The sequence below is a fragment of the Trachurus japonicus genome, chromosome 20 (assembly GCF_045865225.1).
Source record: "Trachurus japonicus isolate A0001 chromosome 20, Traja_1.0".
In the NCBI taxonomy this organism is placed as follows: Eukaryota; Metazoa; Chordata; class Actinopteri; order Carangiformes; family Carangidae; genus Trachurus; species Trachurus japonicus.
Window position 1 is genome coordinate 10,649,703 of NC_140926.1, and position 19,639 is coordinate 10,669,341.

General features: G+C 43.2%; 1 protein-coding gene across 3 annotated transcripts in view; it reads left to right on the plus strand.

Annotated features, from left to right (window-relative positions):
* The window catches only part of zfhx4 (zinc finger homeobox 4), an 85,337-nt gene extending 70,723 nt beyond the window's left edge, over positions 1-14,614 (plus strand). For all 3 annotated transcript variants that reach the window (XM_085763182.1, XM_085763180.1, XM_085763181.1), the window contains exons 8-12: positions 2,111-2,244; positions 3,548-3,748; positions 4,011-4,131; positions 4,321-9,732; positions 10,231-14,614. In XM_085763182.1, coding sequence (XP_085619308.1) covers positions 2,111-2,244; positions 3,548-3,748; positions 4,011-4,131; positions 4,321-9,732; positions 10,231-11,822 — 7,460 coding nt within the window. In that variant the 3' untranslated portion in view covers positions 11,823-14,614. The remainder of the gene's footprint in view (positions 1-2,110; positions 2,245-3,547; positions 3,749-4,010; positions 4,132-4,320; positions 9,733-10,230) is intronic.
* Positions 14,615-19,639: the final 5,025 nt, after the last annotated feature.

The following is a 19,639-nucleotide window of genomic DNA, read 5'->3' on the forward strand; positions in this document are numbered from 1 at the left end:
TAGGTCGAGGACAAAGCTACACCAGAAGGACAGATCTTCAGATGTTGCACGTGCATACACTCAAACCCGCACACACACACTGCACAAACATACATTTACACTCAATATGACAGTAATCAATGGTGATGTGTGGGCTCTTTCCCCCCGCCGCATTGTAAATGTATTTGCAGCCTCTTGTCCGACAATCGCCTCATCTCTTTTTGCAGGGATGTAATTTAGTTGCAAATTGACTGGAAGACGGAGGCAAAAATTGAAAGTTGAAATTAGAAATGGTCATAATAAATACGGGAGGCGGAGCACAGTCTTTGGAAAGGTCAGGTGATATGACGGGTGCTACCAGCCTGGACCGATCTGACCAATGGAGTGTCAGAGACCTGTCATGAAGCACATGATACACACACACACACACACACACGTATATGTATGCACATAGACACACACACACAAGCCCTGCAGGGGCCATCACAGGCAGTGGAAGACGAGATTACCTCGCTATTCTGAGCTGCAGAGCAATTCTCGGATGTTCTTGGAAATTCACATTGTGCCCATGTGTGCCCCCCCTCCACCCCCCCACGCACACACACACACACACCCCTCCAGCCCCCTCCCCCCTCCCTCACTCTTTCTTCCTTTCTTCCCTCCCTCCCTCTCTCTTGTCACTTTTCTTGACAGGCCAATATTTCAGGCTCCAGATATAGGGGATTACAAATAAAATAAGTGGAACGCCTACTTAATGCAACAGAATTAAAATGCATGAACGGGCCGGAGGAATTGATATGCGCCCAATACAAACACGAGCCACGGAATAATATGAAATACAAAATGTTTTTTTCAACCCCCTCTCCATGTATCAGTGCTTTGATTTCCCTTTTTTTCCATTTGTGCATCTAGCGTGAAGCGTTGATTCGCAAGAGTGAGGCTCACATATTGCCTTGAGTGACCAGACAAGGGAGGGGAGGCAAGAGAGGGAAGGGGGGGCGAAAGAGGGGTTGGGGGGGGAGTGATGGCTTAGGGAGAGAGGGAGGAAGAGAGTAAGGGCGCAGGAGGGGAAGGAGGGAGGGAGAGTTGCTGTTGCTGTGTCTTTGTGTTTGGTGGTAAATTGCAGTGGCAGAGTAAAGCAGGGCCTGCATGGCCTGTATCTTAGGATGAGGCTAATGAAAGATTTATCAGCGGCTGCAGCATTTATACAACCAGAGGCTGATCTCTCCACATTGAGCCCTGCTGTTAACGTCACACACGCTTACACGCATACATACAAACAGACACACACAAGTAGTGCTGCTACTGTACCACCAGCCGTGACCAAGCCCTGAAAATTTAGCATCTTGTACAGACAGAGGAGTTGTTGAGGCAGCTGGGGAAATGTATATGAACTAATGAAGTGTATAATATTACCATAACATTTAATGTATGTCGTGCTGTGATAATGAGCCTGCCTGAGTTTTCCCCATTTCAAATGTCCTCAGGGCAGAAACACATCAGTGTATATGAATGTGAATAATACAGCCCATGCATCCACGCTCATGTTGTCCTGTTGTAAAATCATTTTTCAGATCATCACCTTTGACCCGCTGAATATTAATCAGTTACATGTGTTTATCACTCATGACGTATGTGTATCAGTAGTTGTGTGATCTATCAGAGCCACCAGATGTCAGATGGTTCAGTTTATTTACTCATTTGTGACAGTTTTATATACTTCGTATATTCTAGATTAATATTCCAATTTCCCATACAGCATGGATGTGTGATCTATGGGATACTATATATCAACATGACATGGGGCGCTCTTACTTTTACTCTGTTTTCACTTTTTTGTTTAATATGTCATTCTGCTTCACTGCTCTGCTTTCATTTAAAACAAGATAAATCTATTGTTTAGGCATCAATCATTTTGTAATTTTGCTGCATTCTTGCTTTTTGCTAGAATTGCAAATTGTGAAGCACTTTGTTCTAAAATGAGATCTATTATATAAATTCACATTTCTTTCAATAAATACCAAATTAAGATAGAAATAGAAATGATACATGATTAATTGAAGACACATAAGTGCTCATTTTCAGTGGTTAACATCCTTTGTCTTTTCTCTTCTCTCCATCCGCCTGCAAGGAGTGAATGCCATATCCAAAGAGGTTGCCGGACCGAATGCTATGGTTAAACATTCCCTCCTGCCGGATCGACAGATAGAGAGCCCACCAAAAAGGCCGAAGTCTGCTGAAGGGAAGACCTCTGCCAATGAGCAGGTAAGGGTTTGCAGTATATCAAAAGAAAGCTGCCAATTGTGCTGTGGTAGCAACAATTCTGAAAGTGTTACTGATGTAGTTCCCAGCAACTGAGAGTAGGTGGCTGACCCTGGAAGTGTAAGAGGTGCACTGACTGAGGGTTAAAAAATGGACCACTAACTGTTTTTACCTTGCACAGGAAAATCCATTTATAGATTTTGGACCTTATTTTGGCGTGTATTTATGATGTACATCTGGTAATTCATATTCCATGATACATGTTTGAATTTGTTGTTAGATGTACAGGAGGCTAATGGCTAATGAGGCAAGTTCTCCGTCATAAGCACTAATGAAATCTAACCTTCACTGTCACTGTGGGATGAGCTAATGGGAAGATACTTATGAACTGTAAGAAGCAGAAATGCTAAGCTAAGCATTAAGCAATTGCTGGCGCCAGCTTTCTATCAAAGGGTTAAATGCAGGCAGCCCACCATTCCCTCCCTGACAGAGCTTTTTAGCATCAAGCACAGGAGGCCAGTCTTTGTGTTCTTAAGTGGAATACCTGCACTAGCCTTAGGCCTCCCTCCCTTGCTTTTCCCCCCTTTTGCATCTCTTTAAATTATATGTGTTTTTAAATTAGATTATGAAGTATTAGCTTGTCTGGTTCTGGGCCCTGCAAGGAGGGAGGACTTAGTCATTTCAGAAATGGATTCTATTAAGACAGGTGGTGGGGAGGCAGCTATGTTCAGAGTACTCCCTATAATGAGGGCAAGGCATAGCTTGGGAGAGTACACACCTTTGTCATCTGTAATCTCCTGATTAGAAATTCTGGCCAATCGTGTTTTCTGCTAATAAAATTGCAGAGTTGAGAGACTTAAGTGAATTACATGAAACATGGTTGATCTACATTTTCTGTTTAAGGTGGACATGTGGGTAGGTGGGGAGAGGTGAATGTGGTGAGATGAGGTGAGTGGGCAGTGAAGAGTAGAAAAACCCTGTAAAGGTTCGATTTGAATTTTCAAATATGCAGTTATTTTCACCCCAAACAGTGCAGGAGGGATGATTTTTGCAGGTTTCCATCAAACCCTTGTTTGTTTTTATTAAGTGATGTCTGGCTGTATCTTTAGTGAGGCAGACAGTGAACAGCAGGTAATGCTAATGACTGTGGAGAGCAAGAATGATATCCACTAAGGAGTAGAAAAAATATTCCTGCCCTGAATTTCTACATTGCAAAGGATGCCATACTTATTGAATATCGTTTAATTATTTCTCTACTCACAGCCAGATAGTTATTATATCAAATCATTTTTTGTTTTTCTTTTAGGTTCAGCAGTGTCCATACTGCAACTACAGCAGTAAAGATGCCAACCGCATGCAGCTCCATGTGATGTCCCAGCATTCCATGCAGCCTGTGATCCGCTGCCCTCTGTGCCAGGATGTCCTGAGCAACAAGATTCACCTGCAGCTGCATCTCACACACCTTCATAGTGTGGCGCCGGACTGCGTGGAAAAGCTGATTCTGACTGTATGTTGATGTAATCATCATGAATAAGAATTGTGTGTGTGTCAGCAAATATGTGTTTAATTCAAGCAATTTGCAATGATTTAATGCAACTGTAGAATATTATAATTTTACATGATAGGTACAAACAAAAATGGGAATCATTCATCACAACTACCCAGTTCTCCCTCTGCTCTTTAGAATAAGCATTAAATACTTCCTCAACATGTTTTACTTTTTTTGGAAATTGATATAATAATGAGGAAATTGTTTTGGTCTTTGATAGGTTGTTGGACCTGACACAGCAACACCAAATAATATAATGCATCCACAAACTGGACAAGACAAAGGTCTATCTGTAATGGATTCCACTACCTCTCTTTCTGATGGGTCTGGGAAATCTCAAGGTGAGCAGAATATACTTAATTTGTTCAGACATAAATTTGTTGTCAGAAGTCAGGAAGAATTTTATATGGCTATATACAATCTAAATTCCTAGATTTATTTATCATGATTGTTGGTCATTTATCAGTTAATAGCAAATGATGCACTGCATTATTCTTCAATTTGTATTTCTATTCTTCAAATTTGTCTAGGAAACATCTCAAAGGATGAGCTGACCAGTCAAGAGAAGATGGAATTGGATCCACAGGGTGATGAGCTCAAGCCCCCAAAGGAGGCCTCAGAGGCCCCTGACTGGAAGAGAGCCAGTGGATTAGGACATGATAGAAAGTCCCCTGATACTCTACAGGACCATCTCAGTGAGCTCCAAAGGCTCCAGCAGCAGCAACAGCAGCTCTCAGTATCTGATCGTCATGTCTACAAGTATCGTTGCAACCACTGCAGCCTGGCCTTCAAGACAATGCAGAAGCTTCAGATACATTCCCAGTACCATGCCATCAGAGCAGCCACAATGTGCAGCCTTTGCCAGCGCAGCTTCAGGACATTCCTGGCCCTCAGGAAGCATTTGGAAAATGGACATCCTGAACTAAGTGAAGCTGAGGTGCAGCAACTCATAGGAAATCTCCCAATGAATGGCGATATCACTGAGAGTGAGGCCAGGGCCTTGGAGGAAGCTCAGGCCTTTGAACATGACTTGGACAAAGATGATGAGATGGACCAGGAAGAGAAACCCAGTCCTACAGGAAGTGACAGCAGCTCTCTCCTTGATGATATGGGAGCAGAGCCAAAACGGACCCTACCATTTAGGAAAGGGCCCAACTTTACAATGGAGAAATTTTTGGACCCCTCTCGGCCTTACAAGTGCACAGTATGTAAGGAGTCCTTCACCCAGAAGAACATCTTACTAGTCCACTATAATTCAGTTTCCCACTTGCATAAATTGAAGAAGGTCCTTCAAGAAGCATCAAGCCCAGTCCCACAGGAGACAAGCAACAGCACTGACAACAAACCATTCAAATGCAATATTTGCAATGTTGCTTACAGCCAAAGTTCAACACTTGAAATTCACATGAGGTCAGTACTCCACCAGACCAAAGCAAGAACAGCCAAATCTGAAATGGGCAGCAGCAGCGGAAGCAGCAGCAGCAGTGTCTCTGGAACTAGTGGTCCAGTAGCTGCAAAAAGTCCAGCACCAAGCACACAAGGGAACAACAGTAACTCAGACACTGCTAGAAGTGGAACGCCCTCTGCTAACAAAGAAAACACTGTGGAACCCAAAGAAGCTACCAGTGGCAACAATTCAAAGCAAACAACTACTGACCATGTTTCAGCACAGGCTAGCAGCCACCAGTCAGCCCAGTCCTCGGCCCAATTGCAGTTGCAGCTTCAACATGAACTCCAGCAACAAGCTGCCTTCTTCCAGCCTCAATTTCTTAATCCAGCTTTTTTCCCCCATTTTCCAATGACCCCAGAAGCACTGCTGCAGTTTCAACAGCCACAGTTCCTCTTCCCCTTCTACATCCCAGGAGCTGAGTTTAACCTCAGCCCAGAGCTTGCTCTGCACTCAGCAGCAGCTTTTGGAATGCCTGGCCTTACTGGATCATTCCTAGAGGACCTGAAGCAGCAGATGCAACAGCAGCACCAGCTGCAGCAGGCTCAGGCTCAGCAACAGGCACAGCAACAGCAGCAGCAGCAGCAGCAGCAACAAGCCTCCCAGACACAGTCACAAATTCAGCAACAGAAAAACCAGCAAATGCAGAATCACAAACCTAAAATGGAGTCCAACACTGTGTCAGTTTCAGAAATTCAGATGTCAAGAGAGGCAGAGAACCACTTAGAAAAACAAGAAAACAGAGCAAAGATGGAAAATGGAGGTGATGCTTTAAGTGATGGAGGAAAAGACAACAAAGACTCTAAAAAGTCCAAGTTCCCAGAGCCATTGATTCCCCCTCCACGTATTGTGTCGGGAGCAAGGGGCAATGCAGCCAAAGCACTGCTAGAGAACTTTGGATTTGAATTAGTTATCCAATATAATGAAAACAGACAGAAAAACCAAAAGAAAAACAAAGAAGGAATCGAACAAGTGGAAATGAGCACAGATAAACTTGAGTGTGGGATGTGTGGAAAGCTCTTCTCCAACATGCTTATTCTCAAGAGCCACCAGGAGCATGTGCACAGCCACTTTTTCCCATATGTGGAGCTTGAGAAGTTTGCCCAGCAATACAGAGAGGCCTATGACAAACTCTATCCAATTAACCCGGCTTCACCTGAGACTCCACCACCACCCCCTCCGCCTCCTCCGCCCCCTCCTGCCCCAGCCCCAGTCACAGCTCCTCAGCCCCCCTCTACATCAATGGCCAAGCCTCAAACACCAGTACCTCCTCCAGTTCCTGTTACCCATCAGGCCCCACACCAACCCTCTCACCAGGCACCACCAACCCAGCCACCACCCCCTCCTCCACCACCGTCTGCCCCTCCTGCACCACCCCAAGTGCAGCTTCCTGTTCCCTTGGATCTGCCCATTTTCCCACCTCTAATGATGCAGTCCGTCCAGCACCCAGGCCTGCCCCCTCAGCTTGCCCTCCAACTGCCCTCTATGGATTCACTTTCCACAGATCTTACACAGCTCTGTCAGCAACAACTGGGTCTTGATCCAAACTTCCTCCGCCAGTCTCAGTTTAAGCGGCCTCGCACTCGTATCACTGATGACCAGCTGAAGATCCTCCGTGCCAACTTTGACATCAACAATTCCCCCAACGAAGAGCAAATCCAAGAGATGTCAGAGAAGTCTGGCTTGCCTCAAAAAGTCATAAAGCACTGGTTCCGTAACACTCTCTTCAAAGAGAGGCAGAGGAGTAAAGATTCTCCCTACAATTTTAATATTCCTCCTATCACTACATTGGAAGATATTCGAATGGAGCCCCAACTCAGTGCACATGAATACTACAGAACTGAGTCAGCCATGAACAAGAGGTCCTCCAGGACCAGATTCACTGATTACCAGTTAAGAGTACTTCAAGATTTCTTCGACACTAATGCTTATCCGAAGGATGATGAGATTGAGCAGCTCTCCACCGTGCTCAACCTACCAACCCGAGTGATTGTGGTGTGGTTCCAGAATGCCCGCCAGAAAGCTCGCAAGAGCTATGAGAACCAGGCAGATTGTAAAGACAGCGAGAAAAAAGAACTGACCAACGAGAGATACATCAGAACCAGCAACATGCAGTACCAGTGTAAGAAGTGCAACATTGTGTTCCCACGCATCTTTGACCTTATCACTCACCAGAAAAAGCTGTGTTATAAGGATGAAGATGAGGAGATTAATGACGAAAACAACGAGGACTACGAATCTTGTGAGCAAGGCCCAGCTAGGATTATCCATCAACCTATGGAGCCACCTAAACAATCCCAACCAGGAACTGCAACCAGTTCTGGCTCAAGCTCCCCTGTGATGGCCTCCCCTCGTGCCAGCATGGGTAAAACCTCCCCCAAGCCAGAAATTGGCCCTGAAACTGAAGTTAAACAAACTGAGACTGCCCCCTCACCAGTGATCAAGACACTACCAGAACCCAGACCATCTAAGGCTTGCACACCTCAGCCACCTCCCCAGAAAGCTCCCCAGCCACAAATGTCAAGACCCCATTCCCAGCCACAGGCAGCCACAGTGCCCTCAAGCCCACTGTCTTTGGCCCTTTCCTCACTCACAAACAGCCTTCCCCACCAAATGCTTCAGTACCAGTGTGACCAGTGTAAGATTGCATTCCCCACTGTGGAGCTATGGCAGGAGCACCAGCACATGCATTTCTTGGCTGCCCAAAACCAATTCCTTCACTCTCAGTTTCTTGAAAGGCCCATTGATATGCCCTATATGATATTTGACCCCAACAACCCCCTAATGGCAAGCCAGCTGTTATCTGGAGGCCTTTCTCAAATCCCCTCTCAGGGTAGCTCTGGTTTGGCCTCAGCAGCAGGCTCTGGATCAATGAAGAGGAAACTGGATGACAAGGATGAAGGTGTTAATGATAAAGATGGTGGAAACAGTAGTGAAGAGCAACATAGAGATAAACGTTTGCGAACCACAATTACACCAGAACAACTGGAGATTCTCTATGACAAATACCTACTTGACTCTAACCCAACAAGGAAGATGTTAGACCACATTGCACGAGAGGTTGGCTTGAAGAAGAGAGTTGTGCAAGTTTGGTTCCAAAACACTCGTGCAAGAGAGAGAAAGGGACAGTTTAGGGCTATTGGGCCCTCTCAGTCCCACAAGAAATGTCCCTTTTGCAGAGCACTGTTTAAGGCTAAATCGGCTTTAGATAGCCACATACGATCCAGACACTGGCATGAGGCTAAGCAGGCAGGCTTTAGCTTGCCACCAAGCCCAATGATGAATCAAGACAATGAAAGAGGAGAAAGTCCAAATAAGTATAATTTTTTTGACTTCCCACAGCTGCCTACCAAGACTGAGCCAAATGAGTATGAGCTGCCTGCTGCATCCTCAACTCCACTCAAACCAACAGAGGCGCAGATAAAAAACTTCTTAAGCCCTTCATCCTTAAAAGCTGAAAACTGTGATGAAACTGACGGGCCCAATATGAATTCAGCAGAAGCTTCATCTTACGATCTCACTAAAATGGACTTTGATGAGACATCATCAATTAACACAGCCATTAGTGATGCTACAACCGGAGATGAGGGTAATAACAATGAGGTTGAGAACCTCACTGCCAATGGAGGCGACAAGATGAGCGACAAGAGTGGCCTGATGGGGGCAAATTCTGAAGGGGGAAACGAAAGGTTCCAATTCAGCATGGTGAGCCCTGCACTCAGCTTCTCTGGAAAAGACTGTGACTCTTATTATAGCTCCAGAGATGATGACATGGATGAATACGACAGGAGTGAATCATCAAGTCTAGCTGATCCCAGTTCCCCTAGTCCCTTTGGGGCAGGCAACCCTTTCTCCAAGTCTGGAAAAGGTAGCAATTCTGGGGACAGGCCAGGCCACAAGCGATTCAGGACCCAGATGAGTAACCTGCAACTGAAAGTCCTCAAAGCCTGTTTTAGTGACTACCGCACTCCTACAATGCAAGAGTGTGAGATGCTTGGCAATGAGATTGGACTCCCCAAGCGTGTTGTCCAGGTTTGGTTCCAGAACGCCCGAGCTAAAGAAAAGAAGTTCAAGATTAACATTGGAAAGCCATTCATGATAAGTCAAGGTTCACCAGAGGGGCCCAGGCCTGAGTGTACTTTGTGTGGTGTAAAGTACACTGCCCGGATGTCCGTCCGAGACCACATTTTCTCCAAACAGCACATCGCCAAAGTGCAAGAAACCCTGGGTAACCAGGTGGATAGAGAAAAGGACTACCTAGCACCGACCACTGTCCGTCAGCTGATGGCCCAGCAAGAGCTGGACCGCATGAAGAAAGTTGGTGAGGGACTCGGTCTGCCTGGCCAGCAGCAACAGACTGCAATGGACAACAATAATGCACTTCATGGTCTCAGCCTACCCTCAGGCTACCCAGGGCTATCTGGCCTTCCGCCGGTGCTACTTCCTGGGGTTAACGGGCCATCATCACTTCCTGTTTTCCCACCCAACACACCTGGTGAGTTAGTATGACGAACAATGAAAAAAATTTAATTGACTAGAAGCTTTATGAACTGAGCTTTATCATGCACTATTTTATTCTACTATACTACTGGTTATTCTGTATCACAGTGGTGTTTGTCAAAAAGTCTTATTTTTTAAAACTATTTTAAAATAAAAAATGGTGGGAGTTAGTGCATGCATAATGTCAGCATCAGAGTTGACCTGCTAATTGATAATTCAGAGATTTTTTTACAACAAATGTATCTATATCATGGCTTTTGTTTGTGTTTGTTTTTCCCCTTAATGTATGTTTGGTATATTTATATCGTAATATATTGGCAGGTTGAAATTATCATAGAGCGCATGTGACAGTTTTGATCCATAACAAAATCTTAATGAAAGTGTCAGCCAGTGACAAATTAAGCATCTTTATCTTGTCAAAATTTCCATAGTGATTTGGGATTGAATATATAAATATTGAATATTTCCATATTTATATACCACTGTATTTCAGCTTTAGCGTCTCCCGGTGCTGGCATGCTTGGGTTCCCTACACCAGCCACCCCCTCTCCTGCCATGTCTCTCAACACTACCCCAACCAAGACTCTTCTGCAGACTCCTCCTCCTCCTCCTCCTCCACCTCCTCCTCCTCCTCCTGTTCCCTCCACACCCTTGGCAGCAGTAAATCATACAGAGCAGCAAGGCAAAGACTCCGAGAGAGACAGCAGCAAGAAACCAGGAGACAAGCCACCTCAGATGAAGGTGAAGGAACGGGAAAATGAGAGCAGTTCACGCCCTGAAACCCCCAGTTTGGCCAAGAAAAGGGAGAAACCAAGTCCAACTCCAGGGAAACAAGGAAATGAGACTCAACTGGACGCCGCACAGCTTCAGGCACTCCAGAATGCTCTAGCGGCAAGTGATCCCACCTCTTTCTTGGGGGGGCAGTTCCTGCCCTACTTCCTTCCTGGATTTCCCAATTGCTTCTCACCCCAGCTTCCGAGAGGGGTCCAGCCAGGGGGCTACTTCCCACCACTGTGTGGAATGGAAAACCTGTTTCCATATGGCCCAGCAGCAGTCCCACAAGCTGCTATGGCAACTGGCCTCTCCCCAACTGCCCTCCTGCAGCAGTACCAGCAGTACCAGCAGTCGCTCCAGGATTCACTGCAGAAGCAACAACAGCAGCAGTTGAAGCAATTTGAGAAACAGCAGAGACAACAACAACAGCAGCAGCAGCAGCAGCAGCAACAACAGAAACCAACCCCTGTGAAGACACCCCAGAGCATACAGAGCACGACCACCAACTCGTTCAAACCAAAAGATGCTATGGATGCTAAGGATGACACCAACAAAGGCTCTTCAACAGAAAGCACAAAAGAAGAACCCAAAACAGATACCAAAAGTACCATGGATTTTCCAGACGCTTTTATTGTACCGTCCGTCAAGCATGAGTTTATATGCAGGAAGTGCCAGATGATTTTTGCTGACGAAGATTCAGTGGTACGTCATCAGAAGTCCTTCTGTTACTTCGGACATCCTTTTACTGACCCGCAAGAGACAGTGCTTCGAAAGGCAGTGAGCAACTACACTTGTGTTGTCTGCAATGTGGTTGTTAATGGGAATGAAGCGCTTGGCCAACACCTTCAGTCGAGCTTGCACAAAGAGAAAACAATCAAACAAGCAATGAGAAATGCCAAAGAGCATACTAGATTATTACCTCACTCTGTCTGCTCCCCTACTCCTAACACCACATCTACCTCGCAGTCTGCAGCTTCTTCTAATAACACCTTTCCTCATCTCTCTCGCTTGTCCATGAAGTCCTGGCCAAATGTCCTGTTCCAGGCCACCACAGCCCGGAAAGCTGCTTCCTCCTCCCCGTCTGCCTCTCCTCCCCCTCCCCTCTCCTCACCTTCAACGGTTACCTCAACTTCCTGCAGCACCTCAGGGGTTCCAACCTCACTACCCACCGAGAGTTGTTCAGATGAGTCTGACAATGAGCTAAGCCAGAAGCTGGATGATTTAGAAAACGCGTTGGAAGTCAAGGCTAAGCCGGCCTCTGGCCTAGACGCGAGCTTCAGTAGTATGAGAATGGATATGTTCAGTGTGTAGGAGTGACAAAAGGATCCCTTGCTTAAAGAAAAAAATAAGACTTTTTAAACTGCAGTTCCAAAGTCTCTCTTAACCCAAAAAATTACAGTACCAAATGATTGACTCAGGATTGTTTTTCCCATATTGATATGCTGGCAAGATATTGATTGATTTTTGTTATGGACAGAACTGTTGCAGATGCTTGACTGAGCTTATATTGTATACAAAAACATGGAGTAGGAAAAAATCCCACAGGCTCCCTTGGGGGGGCTTGTTTCAAGCCAAAAACTCTCACGATAGCAAATTGCACCTCAGCTGGATTGTTTTCCAAATGCTAGCATGTACTGTATGGGATGACGATCCAGAACCCTCAAAGAGAATCTCTCTTAGTTTAGATAGGTGTAATTCAGTAGCTTTAAATTCTCAGGTCAGAACATAACATTTCTCATTTGTTAAAGCAGCAACAAGCCTGGGTACACTTGGCTTATAACCAAAACATGTCAAGCTTTATCGGACGCATTTCCTTGATGTGTATAGAGTACCAAGAGACAATATTACTGTTACAATGGACGATGTGCATATCCTTTTAGTTTTGCCCTACAAAGACAGTATGGTTTTGCCACTGAGGGAATTTAGAATGGTGAAATAAATGTGTATGATGCCCCTGTGTTTGCCAGTTTGTATTACAACAAGCTGTATCTATTTCCCACCCCCTTTTTTCCTTTTTTTCTTGTAGTATATACTAATCTGTGCCAACTCTTACCTTCTCACTTTTACCTCTGCTCACACCCTTTTCTGAAGAGGTAATAACTCTAGTTTTGATAGACTCTCTCGGATTATGTGAATATAACATTTTTCATTTGTGAATTGCTGTACTGTTACGGTACCTGCTTGTGTCTGGACTATAGTGCACTTATTTTGTTTTTGTTTGTCTTTTTATTATTTGAGTAGCCCATTTGTTAATTTAATAGAATTTTTTTCTGTTTGTATGTATGTATGTTTGTATTTTAATTATTATTTGTGTCTATTGCAGCAGCATATTGGTCCATATTTGTTACAGGATTGATGCCTAACAATCTAGAGACCTATTTAAGAATTGGTGCATCCATGAAAGCAGTACTGTATACTTGAAACTGTTAAGGTACAAGTTGGTCACATTGTTAAAAAAGGTATGATCATTTGCTATACGTTTGCAAATATGCTGCTTTAAAAGGGGGACAACAGCATTTGTGTTGTATATTAAAACATTTTCATGTACTTGTAGGACTTAAAACAGTGTTACACGTATACGCAGCCATTTATTGCATAGGTTGACGTCCTCCCATCAATTCTCTGGGCACTTCTGATGATCTACAGTTAAAGTCAATATTTTGATTTTCCACATTTAGTGATTTCAACATTGCAAAGTATTACCTTACAAAGTTTGCTGCTACTGTGTAATGTTATTTTGCTTGCCATAAATTCTCTCAACTTTCTACCAGACAAAATACTGATCCATTAATTGCTTTGCTTTGCTACTTTTTATTTTATGTTATTTTGTTATTTTGCTGTGGAACTAAGAATGTGAAAGCTGTCAAAGGGTGTTCAATTTTTTACGAATCACTTTCTAGTTTGGTAATTGAAACCAATGTGATTCATTCCAAAGTAACAGAAGGCTATTTGTATGAAAGAAAAGGCTTGTGAACAAAGAAAGCTAAGCTGTTGTACATATTCGTAGTTGGCTGTGCATGGTACAAATTTATTAATATGAAGAAATGCAAAAATGTATTGCTTTTGGTATTTCCTATTCTGAGATGAGCAAGTAGCATGTAATGCAACTGTTTGACAGGTTAAATCAAATCATGCTTAGTTATTGTTTCAAACAATGAAATCAAGTAACATTTCCTTTTATGTTTTATTATTGTAAAGGTGTTTTTTTTTTCCTCAAAGTTTTAACGCAATGTCAGTTTTTAATTTTCTGCGTGAGCTTTTTAAATGTCATTTTTTGGATTTTTAGTATTTCAACATTTACTTTAATCCTGAAGACACTTTTCGATTGTGTTTCATAAGAGACATCCTGGCCTCCCAAGGTGCAATTCTGCCATTGTACAAACATGAGCGACTGTCCTGATTCCAAAGGCTTTCACAACTCTGGCTTTTTGCCTTTCCCCACTCTGTGGCTCAGCATTATAAGACTGAACTGTCAGCTAGCATCATGTGCTAAGATGTTAGCATCAGACAGGACGCTTTCCACACCAAGGACTGGTAAAAGCTAACAAACCAACAAAAAGGATGGTCCAACAATATAACTGTACATAGATATTGCAACTGCACAGCAGCCAAAAAGAAAAAAAAAAAAAGAACTTTTTAAAAACAAATGGATGGATTGTGTCATGTTTATGGGGACAGCCTTCAAAAGGTTGAAATTGGAATTGTTCTTCTGGATGTCAAAGGGATTTTCATGGCGCAATCATATCCTACACAATATGTACTCTTCAACATCTGGGTTACATAGGAAATGCACCCTGAGGTTTTAATAAGAAGAAGCCCCTATGGCTAAAACTTTAAATAAACTAAACCAAAAATGTTATTGATGTTTTATATATAGAGAGTAGTCGCATTAGTTTTTGTTACTGTACTGTTTGAGGTCTCAACTGTACCGTATCACGGTAATAACATGGTTTTGAAACCGTTTTTTTATTTTGTCACAGACCTGTTGTCATAGTTGAAATGACGTTTATTGTAGATGGTATTTGAACAACTTCTGGAAATAGTTCATCAAGTATGTTTGTTGCTCATTGTTGTGATACATTAAAAACTGTATCTGCAAACCAGTTTGGTCGCATCAAATGTTCTTTATTTCATTTCAAGTCTTTAACCTTCATTTTATCTTGGGAAGATATTTTATCAGCTTGTTTTTCCATACATCTCATTCATAATTATTTGCATCATTGCATCATGTTAAGTTGTATACAAAACCAAAATCACCACATCTACACACAATGCAATGCTTTACATTTTCATGTCCATAAATATTATCGTTGTTTCATTATATTATATTAGGGTGTCACTGAAATTTCAGGTCAAGATGAGTGTAGCATGTTAAACTGGACAGCACCACACATTTTGAAAAAAGTCCTATGTTTAGGGTTTTTTTAATATGGTTTCCACTATCATTACACTTAAATTAAGGCACAGCGTTTTCCCAAACTCTAAGGTAGACCTATGTCACACTGTTAACATGATATGTATTGTGTCAACATCCTTCTGATAATTATCATGCCAGACACTGACAGAGTAAAATTCCAAATCATATAATGGGTGTTTCCTGTCATTATGCTATTTGTGGTAATCTGACTCTAAACCGATGCTGGGATTATGTCTGGAAGTGTCTGCTAATCTGGATCTGATCAGGTGCAGCTCTAGACCCCTCCCATTATAACAGAAAAATCCACAGATAGATAGATAGATAGATAGATAGATAGATAGATAGATAGATAGATAGATAGATAGATAATTGATGTGAATGTGAGACAGCAGGGTGACTTTTAAGATCTGAGGTTAACAGATGCTGTCACATCAAAAATTGCACCTCAGGAAGACCTCAGCACAATACATCACCCTGCCAGCGAGACATGTCCGCCACCAGTGTCAGGGTCACGGAGAAAGCCAACATTCTCCAGTCGTTAAACCCACCTAATGAAATTTCACAAGGACATCAAAAACGAAGGGGAGAGATGAGGATCTTTTCACTCTGCCAGAATTGGTTGCGGCCTTTATTGTTTTGCTCAAACACTTGAGCGTGGAGTGAAACAGCCGCGACATGTAAAAGCCACAAAAACAGCCTCCCCCCCCCCCCCCCCCTTCTGACTTCACCCCTCGCCCTTGACAAATGTGCTGCTGAATTGTCCTTTCCTGTTGCTCACCCTTAAAGTGTAGGCGGTTGCCGAGGTAGCCCCCCCTCCCTCCCAAACCATACTATGGGATTGAATTGCGCTTGACCTTTGTGGAGAATAATGGCTGAAGGCCTTTCATTTTTCTGGCCTTCTCAGCGCTTAGAAGAAGGAGCTCTTTACACTGTGTATTCACTGTAGTCAGTCAGTAATTCACAAGCAGGGTGACAGGCTGATCTGTCCACAGAAAGTGCGTGTGCAAGGGTATTGTTTGCCAATTCTGACTCATATGTTCTGAAATTACTGTTTAGGGTTTGAATACAATATATAACCTTAAAAAGAAAGAACCATTTTGATGTTATTTTGGTGGCCACGCAATTCCACTACTTAACTGCACTGTCCTAGAATAAAAAAGGGCCCTCTGAAGAGAAGAGTAGTTCATAGTAGTTCAGACACAGCTTTGCTAAAGAGGCCACAGCAGTGAGCGGTCTTGCCCTGAATACACGATAAAAGGTTTACTGTAAATTCTAAATGGCGTTTTCTGCAACCCATACATCACTCATGACCATTAGGTTCCACCCTCACTGCTCCGTGCACCCTTCTAGCCACAGCTTTCCAGATGATACAGTACAGAGGCTGCAGTGGAGGCAGATCTGGCTTTGAATAGCCTGCAGCCAATGGATTTTCTCTGGATAATACAATGTTTGGGAGAGAGAGGCAGGGATTAGTCCAGACGTACATCCACCACCCCCCACATGCCCAATCTAATTAGACTGGAATCAGTTTAAGATGAAAGCAAGCCCTAGCATCACCGCACTAAATACTGGAATTAGTATTCCCCGCATGGGAATTTAATGACGGAGACTGAAAATCCAATCACATTCACTCCCAGTTTAGCCCCGCATGCATTGGGCCTGGACAATGACAAAACGAAAGAACAACAACAATGATTTGTCTGTCAATAGATATTGACCAGCTTCACATCTGAGGCCTCTTGCGTATTGGCGTTACTATGTTGTCATCGTTTAACGAGGATAAACAGCTTATAATCAGATATTTAGACAGTCTGTCTCTGATGTAAACCTTTGTCACTTTCTGACTCTTGCACAAGCCATAAGAGAACAGGAACAGGACAAAAAAGGAAGAGAGAGAGCTCATTTTAAAACAAATACACCCATAGTCTTGTGTTGTGTTTATTGACGATTCGTTCAAATGTGGGTTCATCTATGGAATTCAAATCAATAGCGCAGGTGCAAATACACACTCTCCATGTTTCTATGTTGTTTATTTTCATGGCCCAACAAAAAAAAAAAAAGAATTGACATGTTGTTGCTAATTTGTTCTTCTTATTTAGAGGGCTGCATTTGCACACAAAATCCTTTAACAAGGATTGGGGAAGTTAGTTATTAATCAGCTCCTTACATCAAAGATGCAATGCTCTATAGGAATTGAAACTGTCAAATTATTATTATCAGGCACACGGCATCAGATCCTTTTTAGTTTCTATTATCCCTCAGACTTTGTGCCCACGTTTGCTGATAAAACACAACGGATTTTGCGGCACGCGTTCATAAGAAACATTCTCACAGTCTCTTGACTTTATCTTGCCCTTGTTATTATTTCCCAACCTAAGTATATTCAGTCAAGGGAACTCTATTTTAAAACCACTAAATTGCAAGCCATATTTCACCGTCAGCCTGGTGATTAACGGCAGAGACTGCAAATAACTCCGGCACCTGGGTTCCATCCACCACACGGTATCTCCTACACCTGTGTTTCATCCACCAAAGCATTACACCTGAGAAATCAGGAAGCCATTGTCCCCCGTGAACAAATACTCAACATGAAATCTTATTATTTATTGCTGGCTGTATTTGGGGGTATGCACCAAAACAGAACCTGTTGTTTTTCCGCTAACAGGTGTAATGCAACTTTTAGACTCATCCAACAACTGATTTCTGTAAAACTTTTTTTCCCCCCAGGATTACATTCAGTGTGCTTTTTTAGTAAATGAGGAGATGAATGTTGTTTGTGCAGCACTTTACACAAGCACAAGTGCTGCATGAGGAAATGTAGGCAGTGAGAAACGCAATTCTTGTTGTGATTCGTCCTTTCACATGGAAAATAGACATTAACAGCCGTTTCTGTGTATTAACTCAAGTGTCAATAAAAGCTGCACACAATCTAACATATGAAAAGGCGATCTTATCTTCTTTTCTTTCTTTTTTTAAAATATATCTTTCTCTCGGCCTTCCTGCTTTGAGTATTTACCGCTGCAAGACGTTTCATTTCTGAGGTACAAAAAGAAGGGAGGAAGGTGAGGGAAATGGAGGGGGAGGGTACACCTGCCTCATTACTGCATTGTGGATGAAGGATACAATCACTGCTGGCATTTCTACATGACGCACAGCCAACTAACACATATTTTAAAGCAAAAAGAGAAGGAGGAGGAGGTGTGATGGGAGAGAGGGAGGGAGGGAGGGAGGCCCGAGAGGAAAAGAAAAAGGAGACGCAGACAGACAGGCCAACAGGCTGACAGAGACTCAGTGTCAGGGACAGAGTGAAAGAGAGAAAGAAAGGAAGTAGGTGATACAGACAGCGAAATGAGCAAGTGATAGAAGTGAAGTGAGAGTGAGAAAGAAAGGGAGGGGCAACCTGAGAGGAATCAAACATAGGCTCTGTGCAACAGAGGTACGTCGGCAAACGAGCATGTTATGGCAGCCCGCTGGGACTTCCCCGGCAGATCGTTTGTGCTGTTTCCCAATCTGTTCTGAGGAGCAGCACAGCCCCGCATGGGGACGTGTGAAGTCGTCAAGATGGGATTGCTTAAGACAGATGAAACACGGTGTTTTTTGATGCCATCTTGAGCGGACAAAAGCCTGATTTCCTGTTTTGCCTGTGACACAAAGGGTGCTGTGTAGTTTGCTGAACAGTTCAATGCTTTTTTTGTTGTCAGGGCTGTAAATAACTAAACGTGCGAGAGGTGAAGTTATGGAGGGGCTGGCTCCACATGCCAAAAAAACAGGGAAATATTTGGCACATTTTCTCTCCTTTGGCATTTCTGATACCTCACCACCTGTAACAAACACGCGGCGTTACAACACTCTCATCAGCTCCTTACATATCTTAGCCTACTCCAGTGCGAAAACAGGATTTAAAGTGAACATTTTCACACCCACCCACTCCGGTCTGAACCGTCACAGCTTCTTTTACATTCACTGGACTCCTGAAACAATACCATAGTAACAGAGATCAACGTGTCAGGCTCTAATATTGCTTTACATTTTAAAGGGCGCTGAGCAGCCAGGCTAAGGTTTTTACAAGGCAAGTTGAGTCGTTGGGGAAATAAAGAAGCAATGGAGGAGGGAATGAAGGAATTTTAGGGGGTGATGGGATATGTCTCACTCTTTGTTCACATACACACACACATACATTCACAAACTGAAATCATACCATGTGTAGCAGAAGACCAGGCGGTGAGGAAATAGAAGCTAAATATAAAGTGACACGATGCATTCCCTAGGTCATTCACAGGCCCTGCACCAAATCACAACACTCCACAGATCGTCGTTTATCATACACACAGGCCCGAGTCTCACAAAGAAAATTATAAAGCAGCCAAATAAGTATGCCTTGTAATTTATAGAATCACTGATGAAGGGATGAGGAGATGCTCTGGCATCAAATTGGCTCAGATGCCCAGCCTTCTTATGGTTTTCTTTGTATATCAACTCAGCATCCTGGCAGGAACATTTGTAACAAAAAGCTTTTTTAATGTTTAAATGAAAATTTTAATGAGGCCCTGTGTTGCTTTTCCTTTCGAGTCTTTAAGAGCCCTCTAAATCATTAAAACTTGCTCTTTCTTTGATTTCAAGGTCATTTGAAGAAATAAGGCAGTCTTAAGTGGCCCTCAGACCAAAAGTGGCCTATATGCCAAAGACTGCAAATGAATGTAGCCTAATGCTT